The following is a 19,817-nucleotide window of genomic DNA, read 5'->3' on the forward strand; positions in this document are numbered from 1 at the left end:
AATTGCTGCAACAGCTTTTATCCTTTTAACAGTACAGCTGGTAGAGTTCCTGCCTCTCAGCTCCAGTGACCTAAGGTTAAATCTTAATCTGAAGTTTGCATGTTCTCCCTGTGAATGTGTGGGTGTATCCATTGCTTTGGTATCCTCCCACATCCCAAAGATGTGTGGGATGGTAGGTTAATTGGCCATTGTAAATTAGAATGTGAGGCAAATTGATTTAAAAAAAAATTGGATTAGTATAAATGATTGGTAAGACCCAGTGGGTAGAAGTGCGTGCTTCCTTGTTGTTTGACCGACTCCTCAAAATTTATGGTTGATGTTATCATTGTAGCCTATTGTTTGAATAATGACAATGATGAAACATTTTATGAGGAATTTAAGTTATTAGAGGTGAGAGGTCATGTTTTAATTTCTTGAGATAGAATACCAAATTACGAAAACATTTGAAATATTAAGCTTGAATTTATAACTGGTAATATCAAATTTACAGTATATCTTCTAGAACACAAGTTAAAAAAAACATGAATGCTCAGCAAATAAATCAAATGTTATTGAACATTGAGCTTTAGGTTTATTATTGTCATGGATACTGAGGTACAGTGAAAAGCTTTGTTCTCAATACTATCCAATCAAGTCAGCAAGTCATACACAAATACAATCAAATCATACTCAAATACTGTAGGTCGAGCAGAGTGAAAGATAGAGAGTGCAGAATATAGTTCTAAGCAATATTGTTTGAAATAGTTCATTTAACTAACTATTGTAACCCAAATTGTAAAATTACAACATAAGACATTTAATAAAGTAGTCATTTTTCTTAAGGACAGTTTGATTTGGCACAATTCTTTAAATAAGAACTTTTGAGATGGATTTTCATCTGGAACAACTCTGCTACAGTTAAGTGGTACAGGCTGATTTGCTGCCTCTTGTCATGACAAATATGAGAAATGACTAGAATTACGAAACTCTAATTTACAGTTTCTCCATCAATAAATAACAGAGAGGGGTGCAATTAACTAGCTATCTATTTCTAGATTTACCATCACCCCTTTACCAACAATATTTGAGAAAAGTGGAAAAATGTACCTATCATTTAGTGACCGAGAGGTCAAAGAGTGATTATCAGTCAACATAGAAAGATGGTAGATGGTATGGTCTCATGACTATTTAAGCAGAATATTGTGATTATTAACTTCTAGGATTGTTGTCTTTCAAGGTGGTTCAAGAAAACTGAAACTGTAAATTTTACTAAGGAGACAAAAATCAACGTACAATATAGAATTATTTAATCCTCACCTAGTTTTTTCTAAGGATAATATTGCCAAAAGGTTCAAGTTGTAAGTCTGGATGTTTATCATTGAATTCAAGATGAAATGTTTTTGAAACATACTCCAAGTATTCACTGGCACATTTATTTGCAATCTATGAATCAAATTGAGGCTAACTGGAACAGTACAGGACCTTTTGCTGTGCAGGAATAACATTTCATGTTAAGTAAATTCTAAAAGTTCTAAACTCTCCATACTAAATAGTCTGTATCCAACACTTCTGACATCTCAGTGTAATTCTTGAAATAAAATGTACTCTATATTGCAAGTATGCCAGAAAGTTTAGATTGGATGGGCTGATTTAATTCCAGAAATTATGTGAAACATTAATAATTCAACGGAAACATTTGCCCATACATATATACAAATATACTTATTGTGTAACAGCCAATGTCAGAGTATTTTGTGCTCCAGCCAGATCATAATAAATGGCTACATCAGTTTACTATTGTCTATAACTGCCATTTCTTCTCAAGTCTGTTTAATGGAAACAGAATTGAGAGGAACGGTGTGGGGAATGGGTGGGATGTGGAAGGTTTAAAAAAAAAAAAGAAAGAAAAATCTACTCAGAACACATCCTGAGCTCTGTACAACTTTTCTAATTTTCAACATTATGAATTATTGCTGTCTAACCCAATAGACTGCTGCTCTTTCCGGGTAACCTGTCACCTTAGTGGATCAAGGAGAAACTAATGTTTAAAAGTGCAATTAAATTTCACATTTAAAATGTTCAATACATTTAACATCGTTCAAATACATTCAAATTGATGCACAAGGTTCCAGAATGATGCCACAATTTTTAAAATGTCATAAGGAAACATTATTTTGCTTATGCACAATGTAATCATATTATTCAATATGTACAAACCATATGCAAAAAGTAATTCTATATATGTGGGAATAACTAATCTTGAGCAGCATCTCTGGCTCTACCTATCAGATATTTAAAAAACACATACATGTGTATATGTACTTGGTTTATTTGGGGAAAGTTTTTCCTTATAAAATGACTGACAACTTTGAAGATAGAAATCAAACCCTGCTGGTGCTCTCCATGCTGAAATGTGCAACAGAGTCTGCTTCACCAGGTTCACGGAACTTCGCTTGGTGACTGGTTTCCCATCCTCGCCTGATGCGTTTCAGTTTGCGATTCACACAAGGAAGGAATAGGAACGCTTTGGTCGGAAGGACTATACACGGCACAATGAGAGTGATCGCGAATGTAGGTGGTAGGTAGAACTTGTATTGAGTAGAGTCAAAGGCTTTGCGCCATCCAAAAGTTAGAACATGCAGAGTGCTGACCACCAGAGCAGTGAATCCAAGTCTGGACTGAAAAAGTAAACAATTTATAATTATTACCTCAGAATGCATATGAATAATGTACAGCAGCTAATGAGCTTTTACACAAAGAACTTTAAGAACCACCAGAATTAGAAAAGTAAAGTGTGTGCACAATTTAGATAGTATATGCAGAAACTATTCCAATATTTTACCATTGTAATTCACAAATTACAATTTACTTCTGGAGTATCTTAATCATAAGGATAAGGATTAACAAATTGATATGCATTAATAAGTTCCACGTTTTGATTTGGTTTCTATCTTAACAATGATCAATGTAAAATGTGTGTTCAATGATAGGTTCATAGGTTCACAGAAAACCTGTGGTTCATAGGTTCACTTTTTGTGTCTATCTTCAGTTTAAACCAGCATCTGCGCTTCCTTCTTACACTATTTTAAAATGTAGTTGTCTTATGACCATTCTCCTGGTCTGCAACTATTGATTTCACAGATATTTCATTGTCTTATGATCAGCTTTGTGTTGAGCTCAATTCCATCAGCATTGGCAACTGGCTGCACTCATTGACAATCAGTCAAAATTGTCCTTGATATCAGCTGGTTGATGTCTTTGATATTTAAAGCACTTAGTGATGTGTTGGGCTTGTCAATAAAATAAACTCTTTTGAACACTGTACTCAAATCCGTATGCTTCAAAAGTGAAAAAATATTCAAACTAAATAATAGAGCAAGCTCTACATGCTTTGCAGCTGGTAGCCAATGGAAATCTCAATTGAATGAAGGCTGCTATTAAGGCACAGAGCAGGACTCACAACTGGAGGGAGGGGAATTAAATGCACGACACTCTAAACACTATAGGGAGCTCAGAGGTGCAGTACAGAGGCAGCCAGTAGCATGGGCAGGAGATCAGATAGTGGTGCAGAAGCAAGCTCAAGTTCACACCAGTACTGGACCCCAAGGCTTTCATGGGGAAAGGCGGATATGTCCCAGCTTTAATGTTAATGTTGGAACAGAAATCTATGCAATTATACCTCATAGTCCCCTTATTGAACTGCTAAAAACAACTTTAAAATATGCTGTTAACTGGAAAACAAAAAGCAAACATTGCTTTACAAATAATAAGTAACTAGCAGTAATCTAAAATCTTATTTTCTAACTACTATCATTATCAAATCTAGCATGTGGACATTGATAAGACCTTGACTTGTGTTTTTGTCTCCAAAATCATGTAATTCACTGCTAAAATCAAAAGACTCCCACAACTATCAAGGAAACTTTGTGACATGAATTTCCTCCTTCCAATAGTTCTAGGGGATCCCTGACATCAAGCAATAAAATTAACATGAAATTGGCTGAGCAAACAGTCATAAAGAAGCATTGTCGTCCATGAAATCAAGAAATGATTAGCAGAATTTTCAGAGATAGAGAAAAATAAACAAACAAACAAAGAAATAATAAATGCCATAAATATTGGAACATACAGATAATTAATGTAGAATCTTAGGTTTGAATTTTTTTTTAAATTGCATTGAAATATTTATGAAATTAAAATCCATTCAAAATAGTGTTTATATTAGAAAAAACATGCTAAATAAGATATCTCAAATTAAAAGCTCAATTAGAGTCGGTGTCAACTCGATGACTTCGGCCCAACTCACCCACACTGGCCAACAATGTCCCAGCTACACTAGTCCCACTTGCCTGTGCCTGGTCCATATCCCTCCAAACCTATCCCATCCATATACCTATCTAACTGTTTCTTAAATGATGGGATAGTCCCAGCCTCAACTACCTACTCTGGCAGCTTGTTCCATACACCGACCACCCTTTGTGTGAAAAAGTTACCCCTCGGATACCTATTAAATCTTTTCCCCTTCACCTTGAACCTATCATCTCTGGTCCTCGATTCCCCTACTTTGGGCAAAAGACTCTGCACATCTACCCGTTCTATTCCTGTCATGATTTTGTATACCTCTATAAGATCTCCCCTCATCCTCCTATGCTCCATGGAATAGAGACCCAGCCTACTCAACCTCTCCCTAGAGCTCACACCCTCTAGTCCTGGCAATATCCTCGTAAATCTTTTCTGAACCCTTTCAAGCTTGACAATATCTTTCCTATAACATGGTGCCCAGAACTGAACACAATATTTAGAATGCAGTCTCACCAACGTCTTATACAACTGCAACACGACCTCACAACTTCTATACTCAATACTCTGACTGATGAAGGCCAAAGTACCAAAAGCCTTTTTGACCTGCGACCCACCTGTGACTTGATCTTCAAGGAACCATGCACCTGTACTCCTAGACCCCTCTGTTCTACAACACTACCCAGAGACCCAAAATGCAACACCTCACACTTCTCTGTATTAAATTCCATCAACCATTCCTCCGCCCACCTGGCCAATCGATTCAGATCCGGCTGCAATCGTTCACAACAATCTTCACTATCTGCAAAATTCATGCTGCAAACTGGTGTAATTGTGGGAGGTATTTTTGCACTGTGGGGAATTGTGCTAGAGGAAGCATGGAAATCAGCATCCAGTGAGTTCGATGTCAGGCCGTCAAGATTTCTGAACCGTTGCTGAGTACATTATTGGAATTTATTGTATTTCCTAAATGTTTGAAGGTCTCATCAATTTACCAACTTTTGAAGACTGGATTAAATGATTCTGATAAGCAACAGACCCTATGAAGGTGCAGGAGTTCAACTGCGTTTGGAATTTCCACCTTGAATTGTGCACGTGAGCAGTGAATTTAAATAAAGTACCAATGAGTGCTAACAGTTTGACTATTGCAACCACCATAAAATCTGGACCAAGGGGTTGCAAATGTAATTAAAAATGTCAACTGGAATGACAGTGCACAAAATACATCAATGGACAATGTTTTATATTTGAATTAATGTCCAAATTAGTTTAAAACATGATTGGTATGAGAGGTATTTAAAGCTGACTGAACGAAAACCAACACAAGACTAATGAGACTGGTAAATTGTCAAAATTAACGTCAGCTTTCAAATACCAGAACTTTCAACAAATAAATAATTACTGCCAATGCTTTTCTTAAGAAACAGCTGTACTAGTTCGCTTTTTATAAATCTAAATTATTATTGACATTTACAAAAGTACTCAAAGAGCTTCACCAGAAACTTTACAAAAAAAGTAAAATTGCCTTACTTGAATGAAATTGAATTCCCTCCAGTTCAGAGAATTTGCCACTGAAGGCAATGATGTCACAGCGAGCAATGAAAGCATGCCGATAGCCAAAATTCCAAAGAAAAGGTAAATTTCCATCCTCCATACTTCTTCTTCTACCCAAATATTCTTCTTATCACCTCTACTCTGTTAAACCATGAGAAATTGCACCAGTTATAAACATAAATAACTATACCCAAAGAATCACTATAAAATTAATTTTCAATCTTTAATGCAACTTAGTCATTTTACTGCATTTTCAAACCGTGCCATAAGCCTTTTGAGTTTTGATGAAAAGTTCAATATTAAATCCTCTCTACGTTGTTGATAGATCTGATAAATGATTTTCAGCATTAAAGTTATCATTTTCTGGAGTGTACCTAATTGTACTAAGTTGTGTGTGTGTTAGGCCTTTCAATTGTCCTGCAAACTTAAAAACGTATTATTTTGGGCCATATTAGATATAAGCCATGACAGGATCAAATATTGATTTCAATCGAATCTCTTCATCACTATAATCGTTACACAACTTATTTGGCACTATTAATAGCATTCAGATGGGTACTGAGCACTGTCTTTTTGATGCCCGATTACTCAAACTGCAAAGCCCAGATAAGTGACAATGTTATATAAAAGAGAAGTGATTCAGGAACTAAAATCAAAACAACATCATCAGTATTTATTATTTTATTGTAAGGATCTCAGAAAACTATATCATGCCAAATTCCTATATGAAACTCACAAATTATTAAAAACCTGAATTTTAATTTGCAGAGTCATTTTACCTTAATAAGTTTCAGTTCAAATTTCTGTTCCTATAATGCCAGTAATTTTTGAATTAAACGTATTTTTTAAAATATTTTATTCTAAGCTATAGGAAATGGTGACATAGAGATTAGATAATTTTTCAAGTCATGGTTCAAAAATAATACGTTACATAAATAACAAAGACTATCAGGATGTACAGGTTTATTAGGATCTTCAGATTACTAAGTAGTCTTTGGTAGATCAAGCCGATTAAAAATTCCTTACAATACTATCTTCTTGTTAATGGTTGCTCTTCTAGGTCTTTGATTACCAGAATTTAGTTTTAAAACGGCTTGCATTCTAGTGCCAGTGTTTATAGCCATTTCTTTTTCAGATAAATGGCTGTTACTCATTTAATGTAGTCTGATCCAGCTCAGGAAAGTTACAGAACAAATGGTCACTATATTAAATATTTTAATGTAAAGTTAATTAGGAAGGAAGGTTAATAATTTTTACTAATTGTACTCTGTACCTATTAATTTAGTCAGTTCATATTTTTTTATAATTTGAATTCATTTAAAGTGGTAATTTGCCATCTTAATGATATTGCTTAATTGAAATTTCTAGATAATTTGATAAATCAAAAAAAATCTCTCCATCCACTTACATTCCCACTCCAAGAGGAGATTTTACTTTTTGATTCTCTTAGAAAACACCAAATTTACTTATAAGACCAGGATCTAGTTTGACACTTGTAAAATGGTCTAGAAGGTGTTCTCCAATGAAACTTGCCACTTGGTGGTGTGCTTGCTGCATCATCTTTGAAATTAGTTATTAACAGACCAGTTGCGTGATATTACATTTCTCTTACCAAAGCAGAAGCTTCATTCAGCAGCTGGTAACGGGCAGATCTACGCATAGGGAGGCACAGGCTGTAGACAGCATGTAAGGCAGCACAGAGGAAGCTCAACAGACCAAGTTGTTTCCTTTGTTGAAGCCACTGATCTAACCAGCATGGAAAACGCTTGTACTTTGTACCATTGCGCAGTTGAAAGAGTGCTGCAAGAACTCCTGGCAGGTAAACAAGGGATAGCATCACGAATGAAACACATGGTAGAGCGACATTGACGACACTAATTGGGATTTTATAAAATACATTCTGCCCTTTCATTACATATGGGTGAATAACCTTCCTAATAAAGCTGTACACATAGAAAAGTACAAATAAGACTACAGTCAGGATAATAGGCATTTTCCACGAAGGGAAGAGACGTAATGGGAGGTTCTCAATTTCTTTTGCTGATGATAGTAAGCCAAAATCCAGAGGAATGAATCCCATATTTCGTGCTATTTCAACCACCATGCATCTAGCTTCTTGGCTGTTACTACAGATCATCACCTGCAGGAGAAGAAGATATTCTTGTAAATCAAAAACATAGAAACAGTTTTCCAGAAAGTTTATGGCTAAATAATGAACGTGGGGTTATTCTCCCAGCCAAAAATATATTTTGGCATAACTAGGATTTAATTTTGTTCACAGAAGTCTAGGAAATACTAAATTACACCACAAACTGTTTTGTTTATGGTCCAACAATCTGCACTTTCAGGAATTCTACATCACTTTACTCAAGAGTAAAACCATCGCCGATTTGGAATTGTCACAAATTATTTTCAGTACCAAGTGAAAATTCTTTTGCACCAAAGTTAGTTTCAATATAAATATGTTCTCATTTAAATGTAAAAATGTAGATTTGTTCTGAGAAATGTGCTGAAGTCCTAATCATGATCTGCACTTTAAAAAAAATCATAATTCAACACTTTGAAGAACAGCGAGACTGCAACTGGCCTGATCAGACTGTTTAAAATTCACAATTTAACAATTATACATTTTTTTTGTTACCATATCACAGCAGTAATAAAATCAAGTTCAAGTTCAAGTTTACATTTATTGTCACTGTACCAATAGGTACAGCGAGATTTGTGTTGCCATACAGCAATACAAATAAAAATAACACCACACACGGTGGAATTTAACATGAACATCCCCACACAGCGGAATCAACGTTTCCCACTGTGGGGAAGGCAATAAAAGTTCAGTCATCTGCCTCTATGTTCACCCGTAAATGCATAAATATTATAAACAGGATCTGGAAGGTTCAAGGGTCCAAGAGGTATTTTATACCCAAAGTCTTATAATGGTTCATAAGTCATAAGATCATAAATGATAGGAGCAGAATTAGGCCATTCGGCCCATCAAGTCTACTCCACCATCCAATCATGGTTGTTATTTTCCCCCCCCCCCCCCCCCACTACAATATTCAACCTCTCCCAGGCCAAGTCCGTGGTCCCTGCCTGCTTCAAAAGATCCGTCATTGTACCTGTACCTAAAATTGTCTCCCCAGCTTGTCTGAATGACTACCATTCGGTGGCCCTCACCTCGGTAGTCGTGAAATGCTTTGAGGGGTTGGTCAAGAAACACATCTGCGCCTTCCTCCCTTGCAACATGGACCCGCTACAATTCACATACCATCAATTCGTATACTGTAAGGCAAGGCAGCACCTTTACCACCTCAGGCAACTGAGGAAATTCAGAGTGTCTCTGAGGATCCTCCAGTGCTTCTACTCAGAGGCTGTGGAAAGCATCTTGTCTGGAAACATCACGATTTGGTTTGGGAACTGCTCTGCCCAGGACAAGGCTCTGCAGAGTAGTGCGTTCGGCCGAACGCACTATGGGAACTACACTCACCCCCCTGCAGGAACTACACATCAGAAGGTGCAACTCCAGAGCCAACAAGATCATGGGAGAACCCTTCCACCCCAGCAACAGACTGTTCCAGCTGCTACGGTCAGGCAAACGCCTCCGTTGCCATGCTGTGAAAACGGAGGATGAGAAGGAGTTTCTTCCCGGAGGCAATTAGGACTGTAAACTCCTATCTCACCAGGGACTAACTTTACTGTACCTTTTACTGTTGTGTCTTTTTAAAATTGCTGTTTTTTTTAATTTTTTTCCTCCCACAAATATGCAATATGTGAATATGTGTTTCTGTTCCATTCTGTTTTGTAGTTTTTTTGCACAATCCACGAGCATTGCTACTTTTCATTTCACTGCACATCTCGTATGTGTATGTGACGAATAAACTTAACTTTGACTTTCTCCCCATTCTCTTGCCTTCTCCCCATAATCTCTGACACCTGTACTAATGGGTTTGTAGCCCCATGTCTATCATAAATCAGGGTACATTAATAAAAGGAAAGAATTACATTGGGTCACTTTATTTACTGATACATACCTGTTTACTTCCATCTCTTGCACCTGACTGTAGAGCCCAGGCTGAGATGAGATTAAAGGCTTTTACAACTGTAGATTCTGGGAACATAGAAGCAAGGCGTTCTGCATTTGATTCTTCACGCTCATTTACTTCAACATTGTTGCTGACATCCACAAGAATCTTTCCCATCAGTCCATCTCTAAGTTTGTTCAATGTACTGTAATGTTCATGGTGCACTGCTACAAAGATGATGTTTGCCCTGTTAGTAGCTTCACGTTGACTGGTAACTTCAATTGCACTGGGAAACAAACTTTCATTGCATTTAGGATATCGACTTCCAACGATCACGTCATAACCAGAACATACGAGACGTGTTGCCAAGGAGCGAGCAAAATCTCCAGTCCCCAAAATACCCACTGTAATTTTCTGGAGGCTGTAATTATGAATTTCACACTCATTCCCCAAGAGTGGCTTTATCATTTCCTTTTTGGCCATTCTCTGCAGCAAGAAAAGAAATGGTGAGATGTGATTTTCTGTGGATAATTATAGTATACAAACATGATGAGATGGAGGTGGGAAGTGGAGAATGTAAGTGTAGGAGCCATTCATGCTTAGGCTAGTTACTGTATAAATACATATTGCGTTGTTTTGTCTAGATATTTCTAGCAGGATCATTTTGAACACTTGGGGGTGGGCATTTGATACGTAGATGGGTGTGACACACATGATAGAGGTTAGAGGGACTGACCAGATCAGAGACCAGCCATGGGATTTGGAGAGAAAACAGTTCTTACCAGATAGTAAGAGAGACTTCTTAAGGGAGAAGGGAGTCTGCTTTAGAGGTTTGAAGAAAGCACACATGAGTAGAGACTGCAAGAGTCGTATGACTTGTGATGTGTGCAAACATCCTGAAATACTTCACACTGAACAGAAGAACACAGAGAAGAAGCCGGAGCATACAGAACAGAATGAGAAACCAACTGTGAGTGATGCTGTTTCCTCATCTAAGATGTGTGCCAATATTGGGGCCGGTGATGAAGTCTGCATCTTCTCCACCTTACCAGTACAGGTAAAAGCCGCAAGGGGGACACGGTGTTGTAAGCATACGCATTTTTGGATCATGGAAGTTCAACAACCTTATGTACAGAAAGCTGGACAGTACAGGACAAAAGATTAAGATTCTCTTGCGTACCATAAATGAAGAGAAGCCCGTGATCAGTCATCATATCTCAGGTTTGGAAATATCTAGTCTGGACAAAGATGATTTTATACAACTATCTGATGTGTTCACACATAAGACAATTTCTCATCTAAACATTCCCAGCCAGGAAGAGCTGAAGCAATGGCCTTACTTGAAGGATGTCAAGATTCCTAAAATCCTAAAATAGACACTGGCATCGACCTACTCATTGGAACAAATGCTCCAAAGGTATTGGAACCTTGGGAGCTGGTCAACAGCCAAGGGGATGGACCATTTGCCGTGAAGACCCTACTTGGATGGGTCCTCTATGGTCCCCTGAGAAGAGACAATGAAAGCTGGAATGAAAATGGCCGCCCTGCTGCTGCTGTCAATTGAATATCCATTGTAAACCTAGAACAGCTACTGGTCAAGCAATACAATCACGACTTCAGAGAAAGAACCAGCAAGGAAGCAGAAGAAATGTCCAGAAAAGAAGTAAAGTTCTTGGATATTATGAACCAGTCGGTAAAGATGATAGATGGACACTATTGTCTAGATTTACCTTTCAAACAAGAAAGCGTCAATTTGCTGAATAACCGTTGCATTGCAGTGCAGCGCATCAAGAGCCTGAAATGCAGGTTTGGCAAGAATGAGTAATGTCATGATCAGGCACGGAAATCGCTGTCAAAACATGAGGGGGGGACACAATTTCTTGGTGGCCATGCGCACGCACGCGAGGCATAGGCCCTAAACCCTGTCTAGTATCTTTGCTGTGGAAGGTAACATGGGGAGCTGACCTGGTTGGTGACCGACTCCGAACTCCAGCAACAGCAGGTTCGTACGTCCCGAATCGTGGTGCTTGAATCGGCCCGTTCGCGGGGCCTTCCATCCCCCAGCGGGGGCTTCAACATTGGGAGCCTCGATCGCCTCGACACAGCAATTTGACCATGGGGCGATGGAAGATCCCGGCTGTGCCGGGCCGGACGGTGAAAAGCCCTGCGAACGGGCCAATTCAAGCTCTGCTCTATGATCTTTGCTCCATGGACGTCTCCCTCCTCCAATCACCGCACTCTATCCTCAGTCCCACCCCCCTACTTCCGCCTCTGACCGACACCTCCCTCCTCCAATCGTCGCGTTGAATCACCATGGCCCCCCCCCCCCATTGCCTGCTGACCAACGTCTCTCTCGTCCAATCGGCGCCCTCGATCATCAGTCCCACCCCACTGTCTCGCGGAAAGCGGTGATTTCACCGAGTTTTAAAATCTGGATTACAAAAAAATGGGGGGGTCGTCCCCCACCTCTCAAAACAGGGTGGGGGGGGGGGACGTGCCCCCCCCCCGTCCCCCCGGGATTTCCGCCCCCTGTTCATGATTAATATATATCCTTACAGAAATAATTGATAATGGTTATACTGAAATGGTACCAGTGGACCAGCTGAATCGAAGTGATGGAGAGCTCTGGTACATCCCACTTCATGGGGTGTATCACTCAAGGAAAGGAAACTTAAGGGTGGTCTTTGACTGTGGGGCAGTTTTTAAAGGAACATCACCTAATTGCCAACTGCTGCAGGGTCCAGACATACCAATTCACTCATTGCACTTCTTATCAAATTCAGACAAGAACTGGTTGCTTTGATTGCTGATATGAAAGCAATGTTTCATCAGGTCAAGGTGACAGAAAAGCATATTGACTATTTGTGGCTCCTGTGGCGGCCTGAGGGTGATGCACAGCAAGATCCTGTTGAATACCGGATAAAGGTACATCTTTTTGGAGCAGTGTCATCGCCAAGTTGTGCAACCTTTGCATTAAGGAAGACTGCTGAAGACAACAAAGCTCATTTCCCAGCAGAGGTGATAAACACAGTAAAGAACAACTTCTACGTAGACGATTCTTTAAAGTCTATGCCTTCAGAACAAGAAGCAATTCAAATGGCAGCACACTTGACTTCCCTCTGCCAAATGGGAGGATTCATGCTGTCAAAGTGGATCAGCAACAGCCGTGCTGTATTGGTATCCATTCCACAAGAAAACAGAGCCAAGAAGACCAGGGAGTTGGACTTGGACAAAGACAATCGGCCTATGGAAAGGGCACTGGGATTGCACTGGATTGCATTGAAGCAGGTGTTGAAGTTCAGAATTGCGGTACAGGAACGACCATACACAAGACAGGGCATCTTGTCCGTGGTTGGCTCTATATATGACCCTTTAGGATTTCTAGCCCCATTTACTCTGCCAGCTAAGCTGATTAAGCAGGAGTTTTGTAAGGAAAGACTCGGATGGGATGAGAGCATAACGCAAACCTTCTATCAGCGATGGACAGGATGGTTAGCAGATCTCAACAAGATGTCAGAATTTAAAGTGGACCGGTGCATGAAGCCCACAAACTTTGGTCAAGTTTCATCTTTAAGATCAGACAATGGCACAAATTTTATCAGAGAGGAAAGAGAATTGAGAGAAGCAATCAATGGCTTAAATCAGAACAAGATCCAGCGAGGAATAAGGTGGAACTTTAATCCCCAGCAGGATCCCATCATGGCAGTGTTTGGGAATGATTGATCCGCATGGTTCAAAATGTGCTTCACTCTGTTCTTAAACAACAAGTTGTGAACGATGAAGGATTGCAAACATTATTTTGTGAAGTTGAAGCAATTTTAAATGATCGACCCATTACCAAGAATTCTGAAGATCCAGGGGACCTGGAAGCACTTCACCTTACCATCTTCTTCTGTTGAAGACCAAGCCATTACTACCACCTGGACTCTTTGTGAAGGAAGACTTGTACATTAAACACAGATGGAAACAGGTACAATATATGGCAGATATTTTTTGGAAACGGCGGACACAAGAATACTTGCCTCTAATCCAAGAAAGACAACGATGGTCAAGGGTAAGAAGAAGCTTTATTCAGTGCTAAACATTAATTGCCACCTATCGGGGGAGGGGGGGCTATATTAGGCTATATAGGGTACACCATCCTGCTTATAGCCAACAGCATGGATTTGTCATTCTGATCCCATGACAATCAAAACAAGCATAGGATCAGAGTCCAAACTCGTAACTATTTCATAATTTAAAAAAATTTCTTATTGTAATTTTAACAATTTCAAAGGTATCAAAGGTATTTTATTGGTCACATTCACATACACCTAGGTGTAGTGAAGTGAAATGCTTCTTGCCATTTTGCAGCACATAAAGAAGGAATACAGACATAACATTAATAAGAGTTTTAAACATAAAGAACATCCCCCCACAATGGTTCCCATTATGAGGGAAGGCACAAAGTCCAGTCCCCAACCCCAGTTCACCCATAGTCGGGCCTATTGAGGCCTCCACAGTTGCCTCTACGGAGGCCCGATGTTCCAGGCCGTTTTCGCCGGGTGATGTTGCTCCAGCGTCGGGAGAGTCCTCTCAGCGGCCTGGGAACCCTGGAACGGCCGCTTCCGTACTGGAGGCCGCGGCTTCCAAAGCCAACAAGGCCGCGCCGGTTGGAGCTCCACAACTGGCGATCTCATCTAGAGATCCCAGGCTTCCGGTGTAAAGTTCAGCGCCGCCGCCCGCAGCTGGTCGCTCCACAGTCCCGCAGCTCCGCGATGTTTTCCTCAGCGATCTTCAGCTCACTGGAGCTCCAGCGCGGCGACCCGGGCAAGGCATCGCCCGCTCCACGATAGCGCTCCAGCGCTGTGCCGCGCCGAGGTTCTGGGCGGTCCCCGACAGGAAACGCCGCTCCAGGCCCGCTGGTAGGCCGCGAGGACAGGTCGAAGCTGCAGCCCGGAGAAAAGCTGCCTCTCCGATCAGGTAGGGACCCTGAAAGGTAGTTTCCCCCTTCCCCCCACCCCCACCCCCCACATAAAAAAGTCTAGACCTCCAAACAAAACACTCAACTAACTAAAATAAAAAATAAAAAGATGAAAAGACAGACAGCTGCTGGCTGGGCAGCCGTGCATAGGAGAGCGCCCCCTACATGTGATTCAATCATTGATTTTAATGCTAGAATTTAAATGAAATTTTAAACTTTGTGCTTGTTGGTTGAAATTTTATTTATGCATTAATTTTATTATTATTATTATAAATATCCATATAATTATATAGTAAGAGACATTTTGCCAAGTTTGGAACCATATAAAAGAAGCATTGAACATAAAATAAAATTACACAAGTTCCATTGAAGACTTACTGAAAATATACCCAATTTATGGAATTGATATTCACTCCCAGTGTATATGTTTTTGAAAGGTACTTTGAGGATCATTTCTGTAATAGCATGAAATGTGGGAACTGCGAACTGTGTGTTAAGCAAATCCTTGGCTTCAAAAGGCTACATTTACCTACAGCTACAAAGATTAATTGTTAGTGTGCACCAGGCATTTCAGCCAACAAATGTTTGAACCTCAGACTCACGTCTGTATTGAAACGTGCACTCATTTGTTTTTTCAGTGTAAATACTCGGGATACTTGGTCAAGGACACTCAATTAAACAATACTGCAATAGGAGAGACAACCCAAATAGCAACAGCTTATATTTTGCAACTGATCCATTATCTTCATCAAATATTCAACTATAATCCTCTGATTTGCGACTGTCAGTCAGTACTGGATCGCTGAAATGAATGGCTTCTACATTTGAGTATGTAGGTAACATGAGCAAGACTGCATTTATTGCCCAGGCCAGTTATTGAGACGACAGTGGGATTTCTAGCTAAATATTTCAGTCCTGGTGACACCAGAGCTTCCACAATGTTATTAGTGGACAAGCAAATAAAGATGTTCCCAAACCGGAAACCCTGGATGAACAAGGAGGTTCAGGATCTGCTAAAGGCACGCAACAATGCCTTTAAATCCAGGGACACTTCTGCCTACAGTGCGGCCAAGTCGAACCTGAACAAAGGCATAAAAAAGGCCAAAGACATCCACAGGCAAAGGGTGAAAGACCACTTCAATACCGCGGACACCAGAAGCATGTGGCAGGGTGTCAGGGACATAACTGACTACAAGAGCAGCCCCGCCTGCCCCCATGGTGATATCACACTGGCCAACGAACTAAACACCTTCTTTGCCCACTTCGAAACTGGCAACACCACCAGGAGTGGAATAACCCCAGCCATGGTGGAGGGACAGGCCTTAATACTGAGCACTCAGGAGGTACAGTGCGCTCTGCGTAGGATCAATCCACGCAAGGCTGCAGGCCCGGATGGAGTCCAGGGAAGGGTACTAAAGGACTGTGCTGTACACGAGAATCTTCAATCTGTCTCTATCTCTGGCAACGGTCCCCAAGTGCCTGAAAACAGCCACCATAGTGCCGGTGCCGAAAAAGTCTAAAGTCACCAACCTGAACGACTACCGCCCGGTTGCCCTAACTCCAATCCCAATGAAGTGCTTCGAAAGGCTGGTCCTCTCCCACATCAAATCCAGCATCCCTGCCTCACTGGACTCTCATCAATTTGCATACAGGGCAAATAAAGGATGCCATCTCTCTGGCTCTTCACACTGTCCTGACTCACCTGGACAGACAGGGCACGTACGTGAGGATGCTCTTCATTGACTATAGCTCTGCATTCAATATGTAGCAATGTTACAAAATTTTGAGATTTTAAAAATCAAGTCTGTAATTTATCCCATCAGATAAAGCATAAAAATAATTTGACACCTAATTCACTTTCATATCTCAAGTATTTAAAAAGTTATGGCCATTTTCATACTGGGAAATGAGCATCTTGTTCCCTATTGATTTTCTATGGACATAACAAAAAAGCTGTGATCGTGAACAGTCAAAAGCCCATAACTTTCTTAAAAATTAAGAGAACTGAATGAAATTTTCAGTTATCATAGATTGAAGCATTCTGAAACAAATATAAAATAATCTTACTTGGATGACCTGAAATTAAAGCATATAATTAGTTAGTTACCTAATTGTAGCTAATTTCAGACTTCAATTACTAGATCTAAACATCTATCCATTTCTTAATAAATGATTAACATTTTTAAATAGCCTAAATGTCCAAATAATATTCACAAATAATTCACAATAAAACATGATTTTTAAATCTCATTTACATTAATTTATAGGCCAAATGGAAGGAATTTAGTGTTTAATTGCTGTAAATAAATGCCCATTTAAATCAGCTTTCCAGTGGGTCCCTGTGGAACGCGCTGGTTTAGAACGTTCACATTGCGGTAGATTTGTGCCCCAAATGCCGAGAAAAATACTGCGGGATATAATGGGCCCAAATTGAGCTACTCGCAATATTAAACTTAGTATAAAGGGATCTTTAGAAGCCCTTTTTAATGTAAAAATATACAACCTAACTTCTGCTATTTGCTTTATGGGACCCTGCGGTTGCTGGCGGTCGCGGGTTTAGAGATTGATTTTTAAACTACTATAACTATTATTCAAGGCCTTTAAACCTAATAATAGCTTTTGCGACGGGGTCTTCCAGCGATTTTTCGTTAATAATTAACTAGGCTGAACATTTTCGATTGGAACAGCTTAGAGAAAATCGCGTTTTAAACCCGCCCCCTCTAAACGGCGCCAAAATCGCGCACACCCTCAGCAGCAGATCTTCAACGACGCTTCAGGTAGGCTTTGCAACATACCTACAATATGGTCATCCCCACCAAGCTCACCACCAAACTCCACCAGCTAGGCCTCAGCTCGCCGATATGCGATTGGATCCTGAACTTTCTGACGGAGCGACCGCAGTCAGTGAGACTGGGCCCGCACTTGTCCTCCACTATCACCCTGAGCACCGGCACACCACAGGGCTGTGTACTAAGCCCCATGCTCTACTCCCTCTTCACTCACGACTGTGTTCCTGCATTCGACACCAACACCATCGTGAAGTTTGCAGACGACACAACAGTGATTGGGCTGATCACCAACGGTGATGAAACAAAATACAGAGCGGAGGTGCAGAACCTGGCGGACTGGTGCGCACATAACAACTTGTCACTAAACACCTCCAAGACCAAGGAGCTGATTATTGACTTCAGGAGGTCCCATAATGGAGAATACGCCCCAATCTCCATTTACGGGGAAAGTGTGGAGAGAGTGTCCAGCTTTAAGTTTCTGGGCACTCACATTTCTGAGGACCTCACATGGTCCACCAACACCGCTGCGCTGGTCAAGACGGCACAGCAACGACTGTTCTTCCTGAGGACATTAAAATGACTGGTCTGCCCCAACAGCTGCTGACAACGTTCTACTGCTGCACCACAGAGAGCATATTAACGTATGGCATCTCTGTGTGGTATCTCAGCTGCACGGAGGCGGAGAGGAGAGCTCTTCAGCGCGTCATCCACAGAGGCACAGAGGACTCATCACACCCTTGTAATGGACTGTTCGAACTACTTGTAGGGGGCGCTCCTCTGTGTGCAGCCCTGTCAGCAGCGCGTCAGTTTTTCCATCTTTTTTTTATTTTTTAGTATGTTTTAAAGTGTGTATTTTGTGTTTCTTCGTGTGGGGGGGTGAGGGGGAAACCGCTTCGGTCGCCTCCTCCATGGAGAGGCGACTTTTTCCAGGTCGCCTCCCCCGTGGCCTAACATCAAGGATCGACGCGGCCTTTCCCGGAGGCGCGCCCGGGGCTTCAGCGGCGGGCGCAGCGTGGACTCTCGGCGTGGAGCGGGCGACCCTCGCTGGGGCTCGCTGGATGGGAGCGCTCCGTTTCGCTGGCCCGGAGCAGCCGGCAGCCTGAAGTCGCAGCCTGAAGCCGTGGTCTGCAGAGCTCCAGCTGGTGCGGCGTCTACAGCCCGGGATCTCACGTTGGGGACCCGGGGGAAGAAGAAGCCATCACTGCCGGCCCGCGGCCAACTTCTACCGCGGGTGCGGCATGGACTTACCATCACCCCTGGAGGGGAGCTTCGACTGCCGGCCCTGCAGTCTACGGTGCTTCTGGCTGCAGCGGGGACTTTAAATCTCGACCGCCGGCCGGCGGCCTACAACAATCTAAAGCCGCGGTCTCCGGTGAGGAAGAGCCGATCCTGGACTGACAGGACTCTGGTCCTGTACACGGGGGGGGGGGGGGAAATGGAGGAGGACTGGCCAAATTTTTGTGCCTTCCACCACAGTGATGAATGCTGTGGTGGATGTTTGTGTTACAGTTTTATTGTGTGTTCTTTATTATTGTACTGCTGCTGACAACCCAAATTTCCACCAACCCTGGTTGTGTGGCAAATAAATTATATCTATCTATTATATCTATCTATCTATCTATCTTCCCTCCGGCAGACATTACAAGGCCTTCTACGCCCGAACCTCCAGACTCAGAAACAGCTTTATTCCCAGAGCTATAGCGGCTCTGAACCAGCCCTGCTGAGTGCCCCCCATCCCCCCTGGACTGTCTCCCTCGGATGGTCACGTCACACAGCTTATTTATTTATTTTACTCTTCTTTTACATCGGTTGGAAGCTGCATACTAAATCTCGTTGCACTGACGTGCAATGACAATAAAAGATATTATTATTATTATTATTATTATTATTAAGTAGGGATTTCGGGATGCTGAGACAGTACTGTTGCAAAAAAAGCAATCTCTTTCCAAGTTAACATGTTCTGCTATTTGGAGTGGGAATATGGAAGTGATGGTGATTATGCAATATCATTGCTATGATTTTTCTTGGGTGGTTAAAGAATAATGCAGAGGCGTAATGTATTCTTACAGAAACGTAATTTGCTACATTACAAATGTAGATAGTCAATACTGTGGCTACTCACACATCACAACAATGGGATGTTGTCAAAGATTATTCAAGTCAAAATCAAGAGAGGAATATATCGGATAGACACACAGTGTCGCTTGGCTA

General features: G+C 41.2%; 1 protein-coding gene across 3 annotated transcripts in view; it reads right to left on the reverse strand.

Moving 5' to 3' along the window:
- Positions 1-546: 546 nt before the first annotated feature.
- Positions 547-19,817, reverse strand: part of steap3 (STEAP3 metalloreductase) — a 42,968-nt gene continuing 23,697 nt past the window's right edge. Inside the window, exons 1-5 of one of the 3 annotated variants that reach the window (XM_033024606.1) lie at positions 11,585-11,603; positions 9,864-10,340; positions 7,445-7,972; positions 5,809-5,973; positions 547-2,657 (exon numbers count right to left, since the gene is read on the reverse strand). In XM_033024606.1, coding sequence (XP_032880497.1) covers positions 2,361-2,657; positions 5,809-5,973; positions 7,445-7,972; positions 9,864-10,337 — 1,464 coding nt within the window. In that variant the 5' untranslated portion in view covers positions 10,338-10,340; positions 11,585-11,603 and the 3' untranslated portion in view covers positions 547-2,360. Of the gene's footprint in view, positions 2,658-5,808; positions 5,974-7,444; positions 7,973-9,863; positions 10,341-11,584; positions 11,604-19,817 lie in introns of those variants that run through there. The other 2 variants (XM_033024605.1, XM_033024608.1) reach the window with 2 other exon arrangements.

Source organism: Amblyraja radiata, chromosome 7 (genome assembly GCF_010909765.2).
Source record: "Amblyraja radiata isolate CabotCenter1 chromosome 7, sAmbRad1.1.pri, whole genome shotgun sequence".
In the NCBI taxonomy this organism is placed as follows: domain Eukaryota; kingdom Metazoa; phylum Chordata; class Chondrichthyes; order Rajiformes; family Rajidae; genus Amblyraja; species Amblyraja radiata.